The sequence below is a fragment of the Patagioenas fasciata genome, chromosome 28, assembly GCF_037038585.1.
Source record: "Patagioenas fasciata isolate bPatFas1 chromosome 28, bPatFas1.hap1, whole genome shotgun sequence".
Taxonomy (NCBI): Eukaryota; Metazoa; Chordata; class Aves; order Columbiformes; family Columbidae; genus Patagioenas; species Patagioenas fasciata.
Window position 1 is genome coordinate 2,629,649 of NC_092547.1, and position 20,521 is coordinate 2,650,169.

The 20,521-nt window shown below is 51.6% G+C and overlaps 1 protein-coding gene across 2 annotated transcripts; it reads right to left on the reverse strand.

Annotated features, from left to right (window-relative positions):
• Positions 1 to 756: 756 nt before the first annotated feature.
• On the reverse strand, positions 757 to 19,720 carry LOC139825450 (dynein axonemal heavy chain 9-like). Of its 2 annotated transcripts, XM_071799997.1 has the most exons (12): positions 19,503 to 19,720; positions 15,025 to 15,221; positions 14,213 to 14,371; positions 12,600 to 12,730; positions 10,756 to 10,967; positions 10,329 to 10,562; positions 7,653 to 7,820; positions 5,656 to 5,772; positions 4,781 to 4,931; positions 3,722 to 3,801; positions 1,791 to 1,859; positions 757 to 843 (listed from the first exon to the last, which is right to left on the reverse strand). In XM_071799997.1, the coding sequence occupies exons 1-11, from the start codon at positions 19,653 to 19,655 to the stop codon at positions 1,842 to 1,844; spliced, it is 1,620 nt and encodes a 539-aa protein (XP_071656098.1). In that variant the 5' UTR covers positions 19,656 to 19,720; the 3' UTR covers positions 757 to 843; positions 1,791 to 1,841. The 2 variants fall into 2 exon arrangements, with proteins under 2 accessions (XP_071656098.1, XP_071656099.1); XM_071799998.1 differs by lacking the exon at positions 3,722 to 3,801 and having other exon boundaries at positions 19,503 to 19,719.
• Positions 19,721 to 20,521: the final 801 nt, after the last annotated feature.

Genomic DNA, 20,521 nt, shown 5'->3' on the forward strand with positions numbered 1-20,521 from the left:
GGAATGAGCTCTGGAACCTCAACACTTTTCTCTAACAGCAGCAAGTCCCAGGGAAAGGGGGAAGTGTTTGATGTTTTCCCAGGCCCCTGAGATTCAGCACCTCCGCAGCAAATGGCATTTCACATTTGAGAGGCCCCAGCTCTCATCAGGCCCCAGAACCTTTGAATCCACCTCTGCACTCTGCTGGCTTGGACCCTGCCTCTGCTTTGGGCAGGGGGATGGTCAGGCCTCCCTGTGCTGGAGAGGGCAGCCCTAGGGAACAGAGACCTACTGGAAGCCTCCTGCACCACAATTAAGGAAATCCAACAGCCACAACACTGAAGTAACAAAACAAACCTTTCCTGGGATTTTTATACCCTTTCAGGAAGCTCAGATTTCAGGTAAACATAACACGAACCCACGTCTGTAGGATGATGCTCCTACGCTCCCCACACCAGCGTCAAACCAACCTGCTCTGGAGATGTTGACACCAGTTAACCTCTGGCTACTCACAGACTTTCTGGCTTTAATTACAATCTGCGCTGCTTAAACTGTAATCCTGATATTTTACCAGGAGACAGAGCCCACAAAGGGGATGGTTAATTCATGTCACCCATAACAGATGCTCCAGGGACCTCAGCAGAACAGATCTAGTAGCGATCCCACCAGACTTGCCATGCACGGTGGGGCACAGCTTGGAGACGTGCCCTCCAGCAGACAGGAAAGCTCGTTCTTACCTGGGGATCAAAAGTAACTGTGATCAGTTTGGTTTCTGGATCTCGCCGGATAAGCGGTTGAGTAAGGTTGTACTGTGATTTTTCAGAGACTGTCTGGGACCAGTCTGCATAGAGCTTCTCCTGATACCTGCCGAAAAACAAACAAACAAATTAAAACATCCACCACGTAGCTGCCAAGCCCGCACACCAAGACATAGAACCAAATAAAAGCCAAGTCCACTTCTGAGGGCTGAAGAACATCAAGGAATATTTAAAACCCACCCACACCACCTCCATAAAGATCTTGGCTTCAAAGACAAACACCTGAAAACCAGTGACAGCATCAAGTCAGGAAAACAAAGATCCCCCAAGTACCATTCTTAGCAGAGGATTCAAATTTGGGGACAAACATTCAAAAGCTCAGAGCAATCAGTTCAGTTTTAGCATCAAACATTAAGATATTAAGTGAGGTGCAACGAATCCCACTCCCACTTGTGGAATACACACATTACAGCCACGGTAAGTACACTGTGAATGGGCACAAGTGGATTGAGACTTCTGGTCAGCTCAGGTTTTCTACCACAGCATCTCCTACATCCAAAAGAATCTCGTTCCAACATTTCTGCTGGGCTGCACAGCCCCTGTCCCTCCCATGCAAACTTCTCATTTCAAGATATCACAGAAAGACTGTGGTGTGTAGCAAAGGATTCCTCCTCCTCTCTCATCACAAAATTCCTTCTGGCTTAGAAAGAGACATTCTCAGGCCCTGGGCTTGCAAATGTGCTGAAAGGTGGTTTAGAGAAGGAGAAGGAAATGGCCTCAAGTTGCACCAGGGGAGGTTCAGACTGGATATTAGGAAACACTTCTTCCCCAAAGGGCTGTCGGGCATTGGAACAGGCTGCGAGGGCAGTGGTGGAGTCACCATCCCTGGAGGGGTGGACAGACGTGGAGACGAGGTTCTCAGGGACACGGGGCAGTGCCAGGGTTGTGTTAATGGATGGACATGAGGGTCTCTTCCAACCAAAACAATTCTATGATTCTATAAGGTTTGGCTTTTTTTCATATAGTTACAGTCATGCCTGAGCCACCACTTACCTGTCGAGCAGCTGGATCATTTCTGCATACTTCTCTATCACCCTTCTTCCTTCAGCAGAGTCCAAGCAGCTGGTGGCACAACAGACAAGCTCAGCGTTACATTCAGCCCTGTGAGGCTGCAGTCTCTATTTACCCCTTCCCAAAACCACCCACCACCTTGCAGGCAGAGCCTGGCTGGGGATCTTACATTCCAACCCCACCATATCGCCCAAAACCATTTCACTGCACAAAAGCTCTCCAAGCCCCAGTGCGCCCTTTTGCGGGTGTTTGCATGGCAACTGGCAAATGAGAACCACGTCCTGGGGGAAGAACAAGGGCCCAGAGCTGCTGGAGGAACACTGGTCTCCGTAACATACTCAATGCTCCGGTGTTTGCACAGAGCAGGGCAACCTCTGCTCACCAGCCACCACTTTCTGAGGTCAAAGAGGCACAGAAAGAAGCAGAGTGTGGCTCCCGGCAGATGAAGCTCTTGGCGGTGCCCAATTCATGCCCCTCCAACCGAAGAGCAAAGGTGTCCCAGAGCGCGGGAGGCAGAGCCCTGGCCACGCTGCCAGGGCTGTACAGCCCAGGGAACAGCAGGCCAGAGGAATTCTTATCATGCTGTCTTTTCCCCACTGTTTCATCTACAATATCCAAGCTTTCCTCAAGATGGTTGTTGATTTTGGAGGACATATTGACAAAACTTGAATTAACTTAACCAAAAGCTGGAAAAAAGGAGCGCCTGAGCAGTCACCGCTGGGCAAGTGCTGAGAAACCTGCTGGAAGTAAACAAGTCCTCTGAGCAAATCCAAGTAAATCCCAGCAAAACCACTTTTGTTTCTCCTTTTTAATCCTTTTTCCCTTTCAACAGCATCATGTCACCACCGTTGCAGAGCATGTTATTCACTACTCTAAACAGAGGACAGAAAATCAGTGTGAAATGCAGATCTGGGTCCTTCATGGTGGACAAAAATTTGCCATTTAGGTTCAAATCAGACATGATAACTTGGGCTCTGTGCTGGGAACAGCCCAAGAGTTTGTTTCATTGCACCAATGTCTTTGCTGCTGCAGAATAACTGTGCACTTAAAGACACTTAATGGCAAGATACAGTGAGAGAAGGTTACAAACATGGTACAGTGACGGTCAAGTTATTTTGGTCAAGTACATTAAAAAAGCGGATCCATTTACACAGAATCCTGACCAGCACACGTGAAGCCATTCCTGTGAGCTACCAGGTGCAGTCCCTAGAACACCCTCAGTTGTCATAAGTCCAACACTGCCTTGCTTACAGAGCTCTTAAATGTTGTCTCAGGTGGTGCCAGCTGTGAGTATGAGGCCATACTTCCCTGACACCATCCGTTATAACAAGCATTTCGGTGATAAATATACCAGCATTGGTTTCTTTCCTTGATCTTGGGAGATGGCTCCTTTGTTTAACGCTGAGAAAGTTTTCTTCTGCCCAACAAAATGCTCGTCTGCTCCCCAACATGCAAACCCAGCTCCATCGACCCATCTCAGCTGAGTCCAGCCCAGCACTTCTCTGCTATTCACAGTTTGGATGATGCCAGAACCAGGACTTGCAGCTGAGGAGGTCCTGGAGAACATGCTGAGTGGGATTGCAGCAGGAAAGGTTCTGATACCTCTTTCAATTGCAACCCGGGAACTATGTCTGAAAGCTGAATAGCCCACTGTGCCTCTTAATCGCTTCAAAACAAATCCAGTTAATGAGTTTCTTAAAAAAAATAATGATCACAAGGAAGCTGAAAAGCACCAGTGCAACCACTTCACACCTCTTTGACTAAGAATTATTTCAGCTATAACCATGGGATAATGTTCACCACAGAAAGAAAATCAGATTGATTACAGAGAAGATAGCAAGGTGGTCATAAAGCAACTTAGCTGGAACAGACACGCACAGATGTGGGATGTGCCTGAAGTGATCAAACGGCACCTGGATTCGCGCTCGCAGCTCCTGCGCCCAGCGCAGCGCTCCAGCCACCGGCGGCATGTTCTTGTGCACAGGGGGGGATCCTGGGGAGGGCACATTGGAACAGCATTGGACTGAACACTGCACTTGTAACCCCAAAGATGCAACAACAGAACCTCATTTGCAGAAAACTGCTCTGATTTCCCAGCTTCCTTCCTTAAATCCAACATCTGCCACACTGATGTAGGTCTGTGACCAAGGCGAGTGCCTCTGGATCTTGAATAAGGAGCTGAGATCGAACGAGAAGCCCAGACTATGTCCAAACCTGAGCTGATGTGAGGTGTCCCTTGCCTGGGACACATTCCCCGCCCCTCACAAACACTGACATAGGGATTTCTGACCAGGAGTTACTTCTGTCCGCCTTATCTAACAGCCACAGAACAATAACCACAAATTCACAGCAAATGATTCTCTCCATGATTCTCTCCAGTCCAGGACTTGTCTCGTTCCAGTATGATCTTTCTGAGGCAAGTAAATAGGTTATTGTTCAAAATGACACACTTGAATCCTCATAATCTGATAGAAATCCACCCATTCCCCCCTGTGCCAACAGTCACGGGGAATAATAAACTTGGAAAAGGCTGATTAAACCCTTGGTTACAAAGTCCCACTCGCATACTTTGCATTTTAAGCATTGTAAGGGAAACAAAATAAATTCATTCTGAGGAGCACATGAGTGGGTTTGCAGGTCCCATGGGGTGCTGGAGGCAGCACACAAATGTGGAGAGAAACCTCCTGTCACAGCCTCGCTGGGAGAAAAGCTCAGCATGTGTCTCCATTCCCAGTCACATATCATGCATACACATTTGAAAAAGGGTATTTTTACTCCTAACCAATTATTTGCTTTAATACTAAGAACAGAGCTTTCCCAGGCATTTCCATTGCCACTAGGAGCTACAGAGGCTGAAAACATCTGCAATTTGTAAAGTTTTGGGTTCCTTAGAAAAATAAATCATTTCCCCCCCAAATTAATCTCAATCAAACTCCCTGTAAAACCCATTTTACTCAGCACGTTCTACCTACCGAGCTTCAGCTCTGCCTGGATGTGCCGGGAGTAGATCAGCCTGGCGTGGTCCAGGGCCCTGCTGAACATGCTGATGAGGACGGAGTATGTGCCAGCAGCACCTGCAGCGACTACCGGTCGCTCCAAAAGGCTCCCGAACATGTCCAGCAGCTGTTGGGGTGAACACGCAGGAAAAGAAGAGGGGAAAAATTTACGACCCCGACTCCTGCAGAGAGATCAGCTGGGACCTTCCTCCCCAGCCCAGAGGCTTCAATACTGTCCGCACCGATGGGCACTTTGGAAAAAGGAAATTTGCTCCCTTTGTTACGGGGCCTCTCAGACTTTCTCTGGGGTTGGACCACATTCCAACTGTTGTTCTTCAAATGCTTCAAGATTTTCTATTTTTTTCAAAAAGCTTACAAAGATAAACACTGTCACTTGCTAAAGTCTTTTCTACAAATGCTTATATTGATTTTTTTAAAAAAATACCATTTATTATTTCTGCAAGATAGATTAATTGATAAATAAACCAGCTTTGTTTCTAGAAAACCTGTTTCCAAAACTGAAACAGATCCATGTATTAATAATATTAACAAATTGATACTAACAATATCAATTCTCACCAGGAAATCCTAGAAAAAGCATGATTTCCCCCAACTTGCAGAGAGAGACACAAATATATCTCCTGGCATCCAAAAGCTTTGTGAGGGACCCACCAGCCTGAGCATCCCAAACCAAGAGCAGCCCAAAAGCTACAAGTCCCACTGTCCCACCAGCAAACACCAGCCCCATGTGCCTGTGGCTCCAGCACTGCCTGGTCTCCTCAGCGTGATTCTCACCGAGCCGGGTGCCCTGATTTCCCTTTTAGGGAAGAGCAAGGGAGCGATAAACAAACCTTGAAGGCGTGGTCCAAGTTGGAGGCGTCATCAAAAGCCTGGATGAAAATGGTGCCCAGCCGACGGTCCATGTCTTCTACTTTCTGCTGGAAACCAAAGGCATCCTGCTCAAAGTCCTGCACAAAGGCAAAACACAAGCTGTGAGGCTGCAAGATGGCACTAGGAAGGTACCTGTAACTCCTCGATCCAGAGATGCCCTCTCTTATTCACCGTGAACTAAGCCACTCCTCTGGCCAATCTTCAGCCATCGCAACGTGGCAAAGTCCTCACGAAGCTTGAGAACATTTCTGTGCTGTCCCATGGCTGAGATGTTGGCCCTTTCTCTGGGAGGGACCCTTTGGTCCTGAGGGCTTTCCACAGCCCACATGGCACTATCTTCAGCCTACAGGCAAGATGGACTATTTCCACACCCTCTCCCCCACCACTTGGCCTGAAGACCACACCATCATCCAGAAAACCCACGGATGCACCTGCTGAGTCCCAAATCCAACCTACTTTCAAGTCAAAACAAGCCTGTGGTTCCATGGTGAGCTGGTTGTGAGTGAGGCAGTTTCAAAACACTCGCACAGGTTGCCCAGAGAGGCTGTGGAGTCTCCACACTTGGACATAGGTAATCTTGGAGATATTTCACCTGACCAGTCACAGTCCTGCTCTAGCTGAGCCTGCTTTGAGCAGGGAAGGTGGACTGGGTGATCTCCAGAGGTCCTTTTCAAACTCAACAGTACTGGGTTTCTGTAATTTCCATCATCTTCTTGCACTGCTTTTCTTGCTTCAATTGTAATAAATCCTTTGAACTTCAAGAGTAACATCTATATTTGTTTTCCTACACGTAAAAGAGTCCAAATCAAAGACTGAACTTGACAGTCCGTGACAGTCCTTCTGTTCTAGCTTGGACAAAACCACTAAAAATGAGGTCATGTGTCTCTTTTCCAAAGGACAAAGTGCAAGGAAATAGCTTTTACTATTGCTACTGCTGAGCTCCAGCAGATCCAGATGCCATGTTTTAGCTAAAAAAAACGGCTCCAGCAGTGGCAGAGGGTGCAAAACTAGAGCACTGAAAGAACAAACATGACTCAGAGTCACACAAATGGCCATGGGGTCACCAAACCCAAGCCACCTCCTGCAGAGCCACTGTCACCTCTCCTCTGTGCCTGCCCTGCTGAAGGAGGGGTGCTATGGAGCAAGCAGCTTTCCAGCAAGAAACACTGGGGACGTGCCACCCCCTGCAGAGATGTACTGGGAGCTGCAGGAAGCAAAGCACGAGCCACCCATCCCCACACCAGGCAGGTCCCAGAGGGCTGGGAATATTCCTTTAATTAAAGCACTACTGATAATAAAATAGAGCATCCTTGAATTCTGAGAGCCCCAGATGCCATGTGTTCATCTAGGCAGGAGCGAACACATCCCAGAGATGATCTGAGTTGGCCCTCATCAGGCAAACTACCTTGTTTTTCCAAAACTAAGACAGAGTCTTATATTAATTTTTGCTGCAAAAGATGCTTACTTTTTTACATGTATAGCTGCCTGGACCCTATTTAAATTGACTTTTTTATGAACTGTAACTAGGGCTAATTTTTTGAATAGGGTTCATATTTCAAGCATCCTGAAAAATCATGCTATAGCTTGTTTTTGGGGTAGGTCTTATTTTTGGGGAAACATGGTAAATACCAAGAGCAGGAAAGCAAAGAGATGTGGGTGTTGGTATAGCTCTTATACCTCAGCAAGCACCATGTACAGCAAAAGCTTGTGCATAACTCATGGAAATCCCAGTTTCCCAGCTGCACTGATCTAAGGTGCTGATCTAGCAAGATATGTTAGATATAGACGTGCAAGAAGTCCCAAATCTCTGCAGGAAAGGCCAGCGGCTCCCTGTTCCCTCCAGTACCAGATCAGATCATAATGAAAGGAGGAAAGAGCTGGGAAGAAGATAGCAGGAAACTGCTGCTTTGGAAACATGCACATGTTCCTGATGTTCCCGCAAACTGGTCCCACCTACCGTGTTGGTCAGGTCAAGACAGTCATAGGTTCGCTCTGAAAACACCTTGTATGCCTCCTGGAATTCCTCATACATGTCCAGGACCTGCTGGCCCAGGGTCTTCCCTTTAATCCCACTGAATTCAATTTTCTCCAGCTTCATCAAGTCCAAGGAAGTTGCCAGGAGATCCTTCAAAGTCAACGGAGGGAGACACAGGTCATGATGTTGACAAAAGAAGATGACAACAGTTGTCACGACAGAGTTGCACTTGCTGAGGGACCTTCCCAAGCACAGCGCTGGTGCTCAGGCTGGGTGGCAGGGATGGGAAGGGGGGAGCCTGATCTGCCTGTCCTGAGCATCAGTGGCTGCTCATAACACGTCCCTGCCCAGTGAGACCTGCTGCAGCCACTAGAAATACCATGACAACTGTAAAATCGCTTTTAAGTGTATTTAAAGGACAGATCCAAAGCAGGATATGAGACTCTTATGTGTCATCCAGCATAGCTAAGAATCCCAATTTTATAGGTATTAACCAAGGACAGATTTCTAATATTTACAGGTACCCAAACTGTCCAAAGCTCCTGCGCAGTCAAACCTCCACGTGTCCAAGTGGGTGTTGCAGCACCTGCCCCGCTGGCCCTCTCTGCTGAGGTGGCACACGGGTCCTTCCCTTCCCTTCCCATCCTCTGCAGCCTGGCAGTGTCACCTCTTGGGAAAATGTCCCGCTCCCCCAGTGGTGGTGGCAGCACTGGGCAGCTCTGCTGCCATCCCACCTCATCTGTCTCCCTAGGTAGGGCCAAGTAAGGGCTGGTTGAACATCCATTGTCTCAGAGGACCAGGAGAAATGTGCACAGGAATGTACTGGTGGCCACTCTCTGCTTGCACTTGTCCTGGGGCCACCCGAGCAGGGCAGCAGGTTTTACCACAGACACGTAATATGAAACAGTGCAACGAACCAAAGGAAAGGGATCCTTCCCTCTTCACGTGCTCATGGGCTACCCATGCACCAGTGTAACTGCAGCTTTTATGAAAATTCGAAAACAAATGCACATATGCATTCATATTCACTTCGACACACCAGCACATCCGCTTGAACAAATACCTAGTAAGGCAAAAAAATAATGTGGAAATACCAGTTGTCCCTTGCTTTGTCTTGCAAGGTTGCTTGAAATGAAGTGATGAGGGGAAATTGAGACGGAGAGAGATGCAGCAGTTTTCCTCATTAACAGGCTGGTGTGCACTATGCTTTTAATTCTTGTTTTACAGCTCACTCCGCAGGCTCTCCCTCTGACTCCAGATACTGCAGCTTCTACTGTCCCTGGAGTGTGGGACAGCCACGGAAGGAGGAAACAGACACTGGTCAAAACGCACAGTGCCCCAGCTCAAAACCTCCCCACTGGCTTTTGTCTGCAGCCCATATCCACAGTGTGCCCATGGCATCCATGGAATCCCAGCAGTCAGTGCCCCAGAGCCTTTACAGGGTCCCAGTAAACCTGTCACCAACACTGTCCTCATGATAACCTGCAGTTATTCCTGTGTCTATTTATATTCCTCTCTACACTGACCAGCATAATTTGGTTTATTTCACATCAAACCCTACTGGAAACCATCATTATGAATACTTTTAAAATAGGCACCAGTCATGACAGTTTTCAACATAGTTAATTAAGGAACACATAAAAGTATATGGCACATTTAAAGCAGTAAAACTGCAAACACCAGCAACCTGTACACTGGCCATCCAACCCTACACACTGAGAACGCAGCAACAATCAACAAAGAAATTCATTTGGGATGTGTGTGGAGAGCAGATGAATGTGTGTGGTTAGCCACGTGAGAGATAACAGGTACATGCAAGGTCTGTACAAGAGGTACATACAGTATCTGTATAAGAGGTATATACAGTGTCTGTATAACAGGTACATATGGTGTCTGTATGTCTGTGGTCTCCAGACACAGCCATGTGGTAAGGAGAGCATAGGGAGCTCCCACATTCACACTCAGACCTGCTCTCTGCAGAACATCTCCTGTGGCTCAAGGAGCCCTTGGCCACACTGGGAGCTCAGGGATGACACCCCAATGTCCCTGCCTCAGGTGACAGATCTGGCAAACAGGGACACCCCTGAGCCACAGCACCCCAGTTTGATGGACTATGAGGATGCGAAGGGACAACCTGGTGAGGAACGTGTCCCTGCTCCTCCCCAGGCCCACGTGGCACAGCCAAGGGGATCCTGCCATCTGGCCTCTCCAAGACAGGCAGGACCCAGCTCTAGGGTGTCATAGAATCATAGAACCATTTCAGTTGCAAGAGACCCTTAAGATCATTGAGTCCAACCATAACCTAAATCTGTCTCTGATGGCACCAGGAGACCTGGGAGATTACATTGCTTTATTTACAGCTGTGCAAACCACACCTCCAGTAATCCTCCTTTTCTTGCCCCAACAGGAGCAAGGAGTCCAACGGGACTCCTGAGAGCAAAAAACACACCTATCAACCTGACCAGCTTACATATGCACTGAGCAGGACATAGTAAAACACAGTCTTAGACTCGCTGTAACAGGAGACCTAACAGCAAAAGAGTGGCCCCATTCCCTGGTATCAGGTGAAGCTATAGAAAGGAAAGATGCCAGCAAGTGATCTCCTGGCTACAGAGTTCTCCTGACGGTTTGCAATGTTTTTCAAGACCAGAGTCTCACCTCCACCATCTCCAGCCTCTTCAGGAAGGTGTCCAGCCTCGCAAACACCATCGTGGAGCTGACGTCCCACTCCCTCACTTCTTGGCCTGGTTCATAATACATGTGCAGTTTTTCCCTTCTCTCCTCAAATGCCTCTTTGAACATGTTCAGGATACCGAGCACCATTCGCACCTTGCCCAGGCTCTCCTCCATGTCCCCTTTCAGAAGGTCTTCTGGAGACAGGTACACCAGGGCCTGGAAGAGCAAAATCACACCTGAGAGGTCACTTCTGCCATCATGGAAAACAAGGACTTCTTGTGTTGAACACATTTGAACCTGTTTATTAAGTTAAATGTTGCCTAAAGAATCACTTTTCCAGGGAAGGACAATAGGAAGAAGGGGAGAGGGGACACAGGGGACTGCAAACACAGGCATCACAGCCACAGACCTGCTCAATGAGAAGGTTGCAGATCTCCTGGAGCAGCACCACTATCCGCACGGGCATGTTGTAGTGCTTGGAGGTGACCCAGATCAAACACACCACGTGGAGCAGGGGGAGCAGGAAAGGCTTCACCTCGCTGAACTCAACCCTCTCTACGTCTTCCAAGCGGCGCTTGAGGGGTGTCAGGTGCAGGTGAACGTCCTGAGCTTCAGTCAAAGCTGTGTTGAGAGACGTGAGAAGCGGTAAGAACCACCCAGCTGCGGTGTGCTGGGTTCCCAGCTAGGTGCTGGCCTCACCACATGGAAAAGTGCCTGGGAAAAGAAACTGTCCTGACAAGCACTGAGCACCCTCAGCCACCTGTGTGCTGCAGGTCACTCACTCGTGAACATCACTCACCTGCGGCAGTAACCAGAACAGAAATAAGCTGATGTGATGGCAGGGGACAGGGAGCTGGGACAGGGCTTCGTGGAGAGCCTGAGTCCACAACTGCTAAAAAGTCACACGGAATTTGCCCAACAGCACCAAAAATACAGTGCTGCCATGGCTGTGAGCCATGGCCTTGCTGTACAGCACGACAGGCTGTACAGCCTTGGCCTGAGCCCTTTTTAGCTCAGTTTTGGCTCAAGCAACTCCTTGTCCAGTGGGCAGATGACGACGGCCCCACTAGTCCTGACTGTAATAGAAAACCTGTCAACAGTAAAGCAACTGATGTCTGACTCGTCGAAAGCTTTAGCTTAGCTCTGTACAGCTGTGTGGTTTTACCCTGAAGAATTACCCCAGAGCGCAAGCATTAATAAAACCAGATCGTTGTGCAATTAAACCTGTGGACCAACAAGAAGTGACAGAAGTGCTTGAATGCATGCAAAAATAACCCCTAAGGCCCAAGACCAAGGAAGAAGAGACTCCCACTATCAGCATCACCCTCCCAGCAAATCCACCAACAGCAGCCACACCAGTACAATGCCAGGGAAAGGGGCAGAGACTTAAAAGCAGGTGCACACAAATCTGAACTGCGCTGTAATGGAAATTAACAATTATAGTCCAAATTATCCAATTAGGGTTAGTATCGCTGTAGCCGGATTAAAACCAAATATTTGTTGTATTTTGATTAAACCCTTAAAGTATTAATTAGTTTAACAATGAACCCTTGGCTCCTTATATAAGGGGTGTTTCTCCAGCCCATTTAAACTGCACAATGCAGAGTGTGACACAGATCCTTAAGAGATTCAATGTTTGCACGTGAAGTGGTGAAGAACAGTGTTTTCTGCCAGCACGTGCACAGCTAACACAGTCTAGATGGTTTCATTGTGCCAGAGAGCAGCTGGGTTGGACATGGATGTCCAGCTGTGTTGGTCTGCAGGGACAGACCAGCAGGACTACACTGTTTTTCACTACAGACAGGGATTTGCAATATTTCCTTGGGCTGCGCTCAACTCCCCTAAGCAAAGCAAAGCAAGGAAATTCGGGCTGCAGTGGCCAAAGCCTGAGAAGCAGCGCTCTAACAAAGCAGTCTTAGGTACAAGATCTGCCCTCTTAGTCTGAACTCCCATTCCTGCATAATAACACCAGAGGAGCTGGTGGAAGTTGAGGTGAGTCCTGTTAGAGTAATGCAAACACTTTATTACAGCAGAATAAATTCCCAAACCCATTCACCCTGAACTTTGGCAAGAGTCTGGCTCAACAGACCAGCGATGGAGCTTGTCCCAGCCTGGAAACAAAAGCCTAGACTCAAGCACAAGCAGCCCAGTCTCAATTCACAAACTAGAAAGATTTGGCTTGAAATCAGTCACACCAGGCCATGAAGAAAGGCCAGAAGCCAGCACTGTGGTAAAGTTGCCCCAGCATCTCACCTGCCTCAACATCCATTAGCATGGTTTTGAAGGCTGGGATGTAGCTGCTCTCAACTCTCTCCAGCAGCTCCATCATGTTCCTGACCTTCCTCGTTGTCAGCTGGTTGTAAATGCATTCCAGGTCATCACACCTACAGCAACCGAGACACAGAATCACAGAATCAGTTGGTTGGAAGAGACCCTCAAGATCATCGAGTCCAACCATAACCTAACCCCTGGCACTGCCCCGTGTCCCTGAGAATGTCATCTCTGTGACTGTTCAACCCCTCCAGGAATGGTGACTCCACCACTGCCCTGGGCAGCCTGTTCCAATGCTTCACAACCCCTTCTGGGAAGAAATGTTTCCTAATATCCAACCTCAGCCTCCCCTGGCGCAACTTGAGGCCGTTTCCTCTCATCCTGGCGCTTGTTCCTGGGGAGCAGAGCCCGACCCCCCCTGGCTCCAAGCTCCTTTCAGGCAGTTCAGAGATCAGAAGGTCTCCCCTCAGCTCCTGTTCTCCAGCTGAACCCCCCAGGTCCCTCAGCCGCTCCCATCACACTTGTGCTCCAGCCCCTCACCAGCTCTATTCCCTTCTCTCAACTCACTCCACTACCTCAAGGTCTCTCTTGGCCTGAGGGGCCCAAAACTGATTTGAGGTTTGGCTTCCCCAGCGCTGAGTACAGTGGGACAGTCATTGCCCTGGGCCTGCTGGCCACACTGTTCTTGATGCACACCAGGATGCTGGTGGCCATGTTACCCACCTACACTGGGCCATCAGCTGTCCCCCAACATCATCTGTTTCCCCTGGGCCTGATTCAGGGCTTCCTCCAGCTACACATGGACTGTGGAAATGGGAGAAAGCTGCATGAGGCACAGACAAACCCTACAGGACAGAAAGTGCTGAGTTCAGCATGACAGCAGCTCTGCTACTGACAGAACATCGCTGAAAAAAAGCCATCGTGTTTCTGCAGGCATTAGCAACAGCTCTCCAGCCAGCAGGGCTTTGCCCCGAGTCACCCTGAACCAGTACAGCACAAAGGTTTTCAAAGGGCAGGAGGAAATACCACTCCCAGGCTCCTGAGCATCTAAAGCCCCTCTGGCCCTGACAGATGAACAGCAGCCAGCTGAGATGCACCATTTCCAGACAGCCCCCAGCAGGTGTCCATCAGCAATTACTCCTGTGGATGGCTCCTAGTGAACAGCGACGAAAGAGTGCCCAGAGCGGGTGTGGAGTCTCCTTCTCTGAGACATTCGAACCCGCCTGGACCCACCTGTGTGATCTGCTCTGTGACCCTGCGTGAGCAGGGCTTGGACTGGGGGATCTGCAGAGGTCCCTTCAGCCCAACCAGCCTGGGATCCTGTAAAGGGCATTTCTGAAAAAAGTCCCTTGAGGTGTAGCCCCTGTGGTGGGGCTAAGTTAAAACACAGCCAGCTGCCCAGTGACCTCCCAGGCACTTTGCAGATCATGATGATTTTCTGTGTGGGAGCAATTTTCCTTAGTTGAAGCCTACATGAACCCCAAGTGGCCTGTTCTTCTCAACTCATGGAATTAGCAGCTCCACCACCAGCACTCTCCCTCTACACAAAACCAGCACCACAGGGCACCATGCACTGGCCAGGCTGCTCTGGGTACCTGTTCTTCCAGAACTCCAGCTCCACCTTCGGGTTCGGATTGCTGCCTTGCAGGAGAGGCTCTGAAGACTCTTTCTTCAGTGCCTCCTGGATCTGGTGGCTCCAGTCTATGATGGCCGACTCCATGGCATACACCAGAGATTTATCTATCCGTTCCATGCTGTAGTAAACAGAGTACGTGATTAACTTTGTTGATGTGCATTGCTCAGTTGGATCTACTTCCAATGGCCGTGTGGGCAGCTGGATTTTACAGGGTTTCACATTTCAAAACCACAAAACAATCAAACCCCATAAGATTTTGTCACTGGTTTAATATAGGAATTACACTCTGGAGAAAATGGCTGAATGTCTGCAGCAGTGTGGGCAACAACACTGTTCATAAAGTGAATGGTGGAAATGAAGAGCCAGTCGCCACCTCTCTGCACAGCCAGTCATTGTCACATCAGATCCATTCAGGTTCAGGATCTGACCTGGAGACTCACACATCCAGCAAGATTCTCTCTCCCCATACCATTCTCCCTCAAAATATTCTACATCCCTGCAGTCATTAACTCACTTAATTCAGCAAGAAACACCACCAAGTGGGCTGGGAAGCTGAGGACAGGTCACCCCACTGCCTTGGAAGCAGTAACTTCTCACAAAATCCCACCCGCACCACGTCCTGTCTGAGGAGTGATTCATTCCACTGCACCCACACATCTCCTGGGGTTCCACAGGGCCACGCACGCAGCCCAGACACGATGACAACTTGATGTACAAACGCATCTGCTTCTCTGGACCTTCCAGAACCTGTTATTTTGGGGTGGTACTCACGATTTCTCATTTTCCAGATCAATGTCCTCAATTCCCTCTGAGCCAGCTGGGAGAGGCAGCAAGGTCTTGCCATCTACTTGGCCAACAACTGTGAAAATGGTACTTTTGAGGTTGTGGACATGACGCACGATGTCTTGTGACACCACTTGTGGCCAGCCCTGATGGTTCTTCTTGTTCGTTAGGATGGGCACGATCACCTACAGCGGGAGTCACGGAAGACCAATGGAGAAAAAAGTGCAGCAGGAGACGGACGGGCCACCAGGCTCTGAGGTCTGTGCTTGGCCAAGCCTGGAGACCCATATTCATTGCTGTCTCAAGCAGTTCCCATGTGAAATAGAGGCAGCTGATGATGAATGGGCATCTCTACAGGCCCACTTTATACAGCAGAACACCCTTTTCCCCAAATCCAAGCAGCCAAGGAGGGTGGAAGCCAGTAGGCAAAGTGAGCAGCCCCATCCCCAGGCTCTCCCAGCCTTTCAAGCCCGCAACTGGAGATGGCCCCATGGGCTGCTGTCCCTTGCCCTCACAACTGTCCCCGGTGCTTGGTCCCCATGTCCCTGCCCATGGGCACAGCCGTCAGGCTGCCCTTTGAGCCTGCCAGGGCTGGGCTGAGCTCAGTGTGCTGCAAGGGAAGGTCTGCTGGTACCCCCTGGGATACACTGGTGGTGAGGGTCCCCCAGGTCCCAGCTGCAGCCCACCAAACAGGAGCTTTGCCTTTATCAGCACTTTTACTGACCCGGCAGCATGGGGTTGTGGGGCTGGTCGGGGTTTGCCCAGATTTGAGCTGCTTTTGGCTTGTTTGAGCTGTGACAGCAACACCGTGTCTGTCACCTATCCTGGCTGGCTCTGCACTGGGACCAGCCTGTGGCAACAGCCTAACAAAGCCAGGTTGTCCCTAGTGACAAACAACAGCCCTTTGTGTTACTGGACTCAGGGTGGGGGTAGGGGAGGGGGGGGAGGTGACTAAAGGCATAAAAATAGCTGCAAATGGACATAAAATTGAAACGGAATAAAGCAGCTCAGCACCTCCATGGTGCTGTCCCAGGATGCTGAAGACTCTTTGGAACTGTGGCTGGCTCTGTAGACCCGAAGAAGACCCGACCAGCCACCTTCGTGCCCAGGGAGCCGTGGGAAGGGGGAGCACAACCCCAGGGAACACACGGGCAGGTGCTGACGAGTTCACCTTCAGCAGTTTTAGCTGCGTTATTAGCAAGATGTGTCTCTATTACTTAAAGCATGTGGACTGCTAATGCCAGTGATGTTGTAACCAGGCAAATGATAGCCGTTCATTTTCTTTCTGACTGTTAAAATGATAACTGGACTCAGGATGAAGCCCCAGCCCACAGAGCAGGTGTGTTCCCTTCGGCACCGCAGGAGTGAAGCAACAAGTGGACAAGGTCACCAGCTGTGACCCCTCACTGAATAAAGACAAAGTGTGGGCAGAGGAACACACGACCCCAACCCCAGGAAATTCAAGACCTTTTTCACCTTCACGCAGACCCACCCCATCTGCCTGACCCAGCACCACCGCTGCTTTTGCCTTCAAGTGAAGCTTGAGAGGAAAATAGGATGAAAACCAGGCACAATCTGCTCCCTGCAGAAATACTGCATGTCTGCACAGGGGAGAGCAAAGCCTGCAAACACGCAGCTGGGACGCACAATCCCGGCTCCCAAAGGCATTCAGAAAACAGGATTTAACAGGATCTGCCAAAGTGTTCCTACCCCACCATCTACCCATAGCAGACGGTGCTTGCAATGCTATTGGCCAGCCGTGATGCAAAACCACTGTTTGTGCAGACTTCGCAAGACCACGGGGCTCATCAAAACAAAAGCTCCCCGTATAAATAATGTGTTTTCTCACAAAACCAGGATAACCAGTCTGGCAGCCTGCTCTTGGGAATCCAATCTATCAGTCACCATCTTAATATACCAAACATCATGATCAGAGCTTCTCAAATCCAGCAGCTCCTCTGCTTTCCCATTACAGCCTCATTCCTGAGACTTCTCCAGGTGAGGAGCCATCAGGAATAAACCGAAACAACATTGTCTAGTTCAGGCTAATAACACAGCAAAGCAAAAGCACTCGAACCTCTTGACGATCTCTTTAAGAAAACATCAGCCCACCTGAGATAACCCGACACTGAGCTACAGGAGGCTCCTGAACATCACAAAACACTTTTTCACTATGAGAGTAATCGAGCACTGGCCCAGGTTGCTCAAAGAGGTTGTGAAGTCTCCATCCTTAGAGATAATGAAGAGCTACCTGGACATGGCCCTGGGCAACTGGCTCTGGATGGCCCTGCTTGAGCAGGGGTTTGGAGTAGGTGACCTGCAGATGTCCCCTCCAGCACCTGTGGGTACATCAGTCCCACAAGGACCCCACTGATAGACAGAGCTGATGTGGATCAGCATTCAGGTGGTTTATATGAGTTCTAAAGCCGTCCATGGTACTGCAAAGGGCAGAGTTAAGGGTACAAGTGCATCAGCAGAGAAGGGAGGGAGGCCAAGGAGCCTGTCTGTAGGAGGGGACACCTTCCCCGCTGCCATGTGCGAGGGGCACCCGGTACTCATGGGTGCCAGGGCTCCCTCTGCACCTCCGGGGCTGCCCAGGCCTCACAGGATCCCAGCCTGGTTAGGTTGAAGGGATCTCTGCAGATCCCCCAGTCCAAGCCCTGCTCACGCAGGGTCACAGAGCAGATCACACAGGTGGGTCCAGGCGAGTTTCAATGTCTCAGAGAAGGAGACTCCACACCCGCCCTGGGCAGCCTGGGCCAGGCTCTGGCACCTCCCAGCAAACAAATTTCTCCTCATGTTGAGCCTGCCCCCGTGGCCCCTCATCCTCACCTCCTCCACGAGGGCGGCAAAGTGCCGCAGGGCATCGGCGGGCAGGTCCCCGCAGAGCAGCTCCCCGGAGCCGGCGCCGGGGGCCCGCAGGAAGAACAGCCCCTTGCGGCGGGCGGCGGCGGGGGCGGCCCCAGCTCCAGCTCCCCGGCCGGGCCCCGCCAGAGCAGCGGCGCCGGCCCCGCCGGCCCCGCCAGGAAGCTCCGCAGCAGCGGCCCCGCCGCCTCCCCGCCTGCCCAGCGCTCCCAGCGCTCCGGCGGCACCCCCAGCCCCCGCGCCGCGCACCGGCACAGCCGCTCGGCGCCGGGCACCGGCTCCACCGCCTGCTCCATCCGGCCGGCACCGGCGGGTGTTGGCGGGGAAGAGCCGCGTTGCCCGGGGGAAGGGACACTGCGAGGAGCCGGGGGCGGGCCGGGGCGGGACCCAGCTCGCCTGGGAGACGCAGCTGCCCCGGGCAACCACGGGTATCAACACAAGCTGGGGATGGAGGGCCTGAGAGCAGCCCTGCGAAGGACTTGGGGGTGCTGGGGGATGCTCCCTCTGGGGGGGGTCTGGATACCACTGGATCCACCTGGGCACCCCCAAAGTGGCTTTTTAGCACTTATTTTTCTCCTGAAAAAGCAAACACAGTGGGGCTTTCTCCCATCCTGCCCCATGGAACCCCACTCAGACCACACCAGTGCTTGGTTGCCCATCACCATTTATTGCAGCTGCTGCCTGCTCAGCGCCCAGGGCAGTGGGACCGGGCCCGAGACCCCCATCCTGCCCGGCTGTCAGGGAGTGATTCACTGCGGGGGGTGGAAACTGGGGATCCCGTACCCCTATATATATGCTAAACCAAATTATTCGGTTGCAAGCAGTGGTTGAAATAATAAGCAACCAGACGGCTGAGGCACCGAATCTCATAGCGAGACAATTGTCTCAGACCAGAGCTGCAGTGTACCAAAATCAGGGAGCGTGAGATTGGCTTTTAGCTGAAGAGAGGGGGGCGTCTGTGGGAAACTGAATACTTCGGAGTGTTGTTTGGAAAGAGATAACGATGGGGAAGCCATAATGAAAATAGCAGAGGAGATAAAACGCGTTGCACATGTACCAGTACAGAAGTGGAATTCTGTACTTACTAGCCATTGGTGGGGTAACTTATTTGGGGGAGCCTGGTGGAAGAAAATAGGCTTCATGATAGTATGTGCATTTCTGGGTTTACTGTTTGTGCCACGTACGACCCCGCGCTTTGTTCAGTTAATACATTCAGTAGTCCAAGTCCTCCCCACCCCCCGCCAGCGAGTTCGCCTCCCCCCCGGGAAGCCGGGGCGTCCCTACCGGCTCCGTGCCCGGGGTGGACGAGGGTGGACGGCGGGGGGGGGTGGACGGGGGGGGTGGACGGGGGCACGCGGGCGTCCCGCGGTTTCTCAGCCCCGCTGTCGGAGGCCTAACCCCCTCACCTGCCCGTGCTGCCGCCTCCCGCGCTTCTTCCTCGGTGGCTCGCTCGCTCGGTCCCTCGGCCCGCTGCCCGCCCCGGCCGCGGGCTGAAGAAGAAACCGACCCCGCCAGCGGCTTTGCCTCCCCCCGGGGAGGCATAGAGACACCGCGTCCCCGTCCCCGTCCCCCCGTCCCGGCCCGCCTGCCTCCCTGCCTACCCGCGCGCGGGGTTCCTCGGCCGATCGGCAAGACGCTCCCGCGCTGGCCTCCCCGCGACCGCCCGCCCGACGGGCTTGACTCCGAGCGACTGACCGTTGGGCACCTGGCGGGGGGCAGGGGGCCGGTTGCCGGGCGGCGGGGAGAGCGCGCATGCGCGGCGCGCGCAGTTGCCGACCCCCTCCGGCCCTTCCCGCGGGTGGGCCGGAGGGGGCGGGGGGCAAGGCGAGGGCGGGAGAGACCGCGCTTTGGGGTGCGGGCGGGGAGGGGGGGTGTTTGTGCTCGCCGTGCAGTCTGAGCCGGAACACGAAGTGAAATTATACGGCGGCGGCAGGTGCGGGTGGGGGGCACGACGACACCACCACGACCCCGCCGCCCCTGCCGAAATAAACCCCCACCAAAAAAAAAAAAAAAACACCGCCACGAAACCCGCATCCCCACGCCACGCGCGAGCCCCGAAACTCCAGACACGGACTCGCCGAGCGTGTGCACGGATCGCGAGGGTCGAAAAGCTCGACTCGTAGAGTCGCGTACACTGTCGCGCAGCGGTCCGGTCCGGTTCGGTTCGGTTCGGTTCAGTTCAGGCCTTTCCCGCCAGTCCGGTGCAGTCCGGTTCAGTTCAGTCCTTGCCTGCTGGTCCGGTGCGGTCCGGTCCGGTTCAGTCCTTGCCCGCCGGTCCCGCTTACTTAGAGTAAGCCTAAAATGCACAGATCTCTCCATAAGGATGGGTTTTATACTCTACTTCCACAATCTGCTGGCAGTACAAAAGAATAAGCGGCAGATCTACTTAGGCTGAGTCACGGTGCTTTGCTCCTAAGACCATGCATACCATGGGAATATTTCAGCTGCATGTCCCACCCCAACCCCAGAGAGCAAGAGCTCCAGGAACAGGTGGAGAAACAGGGAAGGACACTGCAGTGCTTCTGAGAAATAAAGCAAGGACAGAAAGGCAGACGGGCATGCTGTGGAACCTTCTCCTTACCCGACTGTGCTGCTGCCACACATGAAATGACACTGTAGA

Coding starts and splice junctions, on each gene's coding strand:
- LOC139825450 (XM_071799997.1), bottom strand. CDS start 19,655: ATGCGCGCTCTCCCCGCCGCCCGGCAACCGGCCCCCTGCCCCCCGCCA. Junction 15,222..19,502: donor CCGAGGAACCCCGCGCGCGG/GTAGGCAGGGAG, acceptor CTCCCGCTGTAG/GTGATCGTGCCCATCCTAAC. Junction 4,932..5,655: donor ACTTGGACCACGCCTTCAAG/GTTTGTTTATCG, acceptor TCACCCCAACAG/CTGCTGGACATGTTCGGGAG.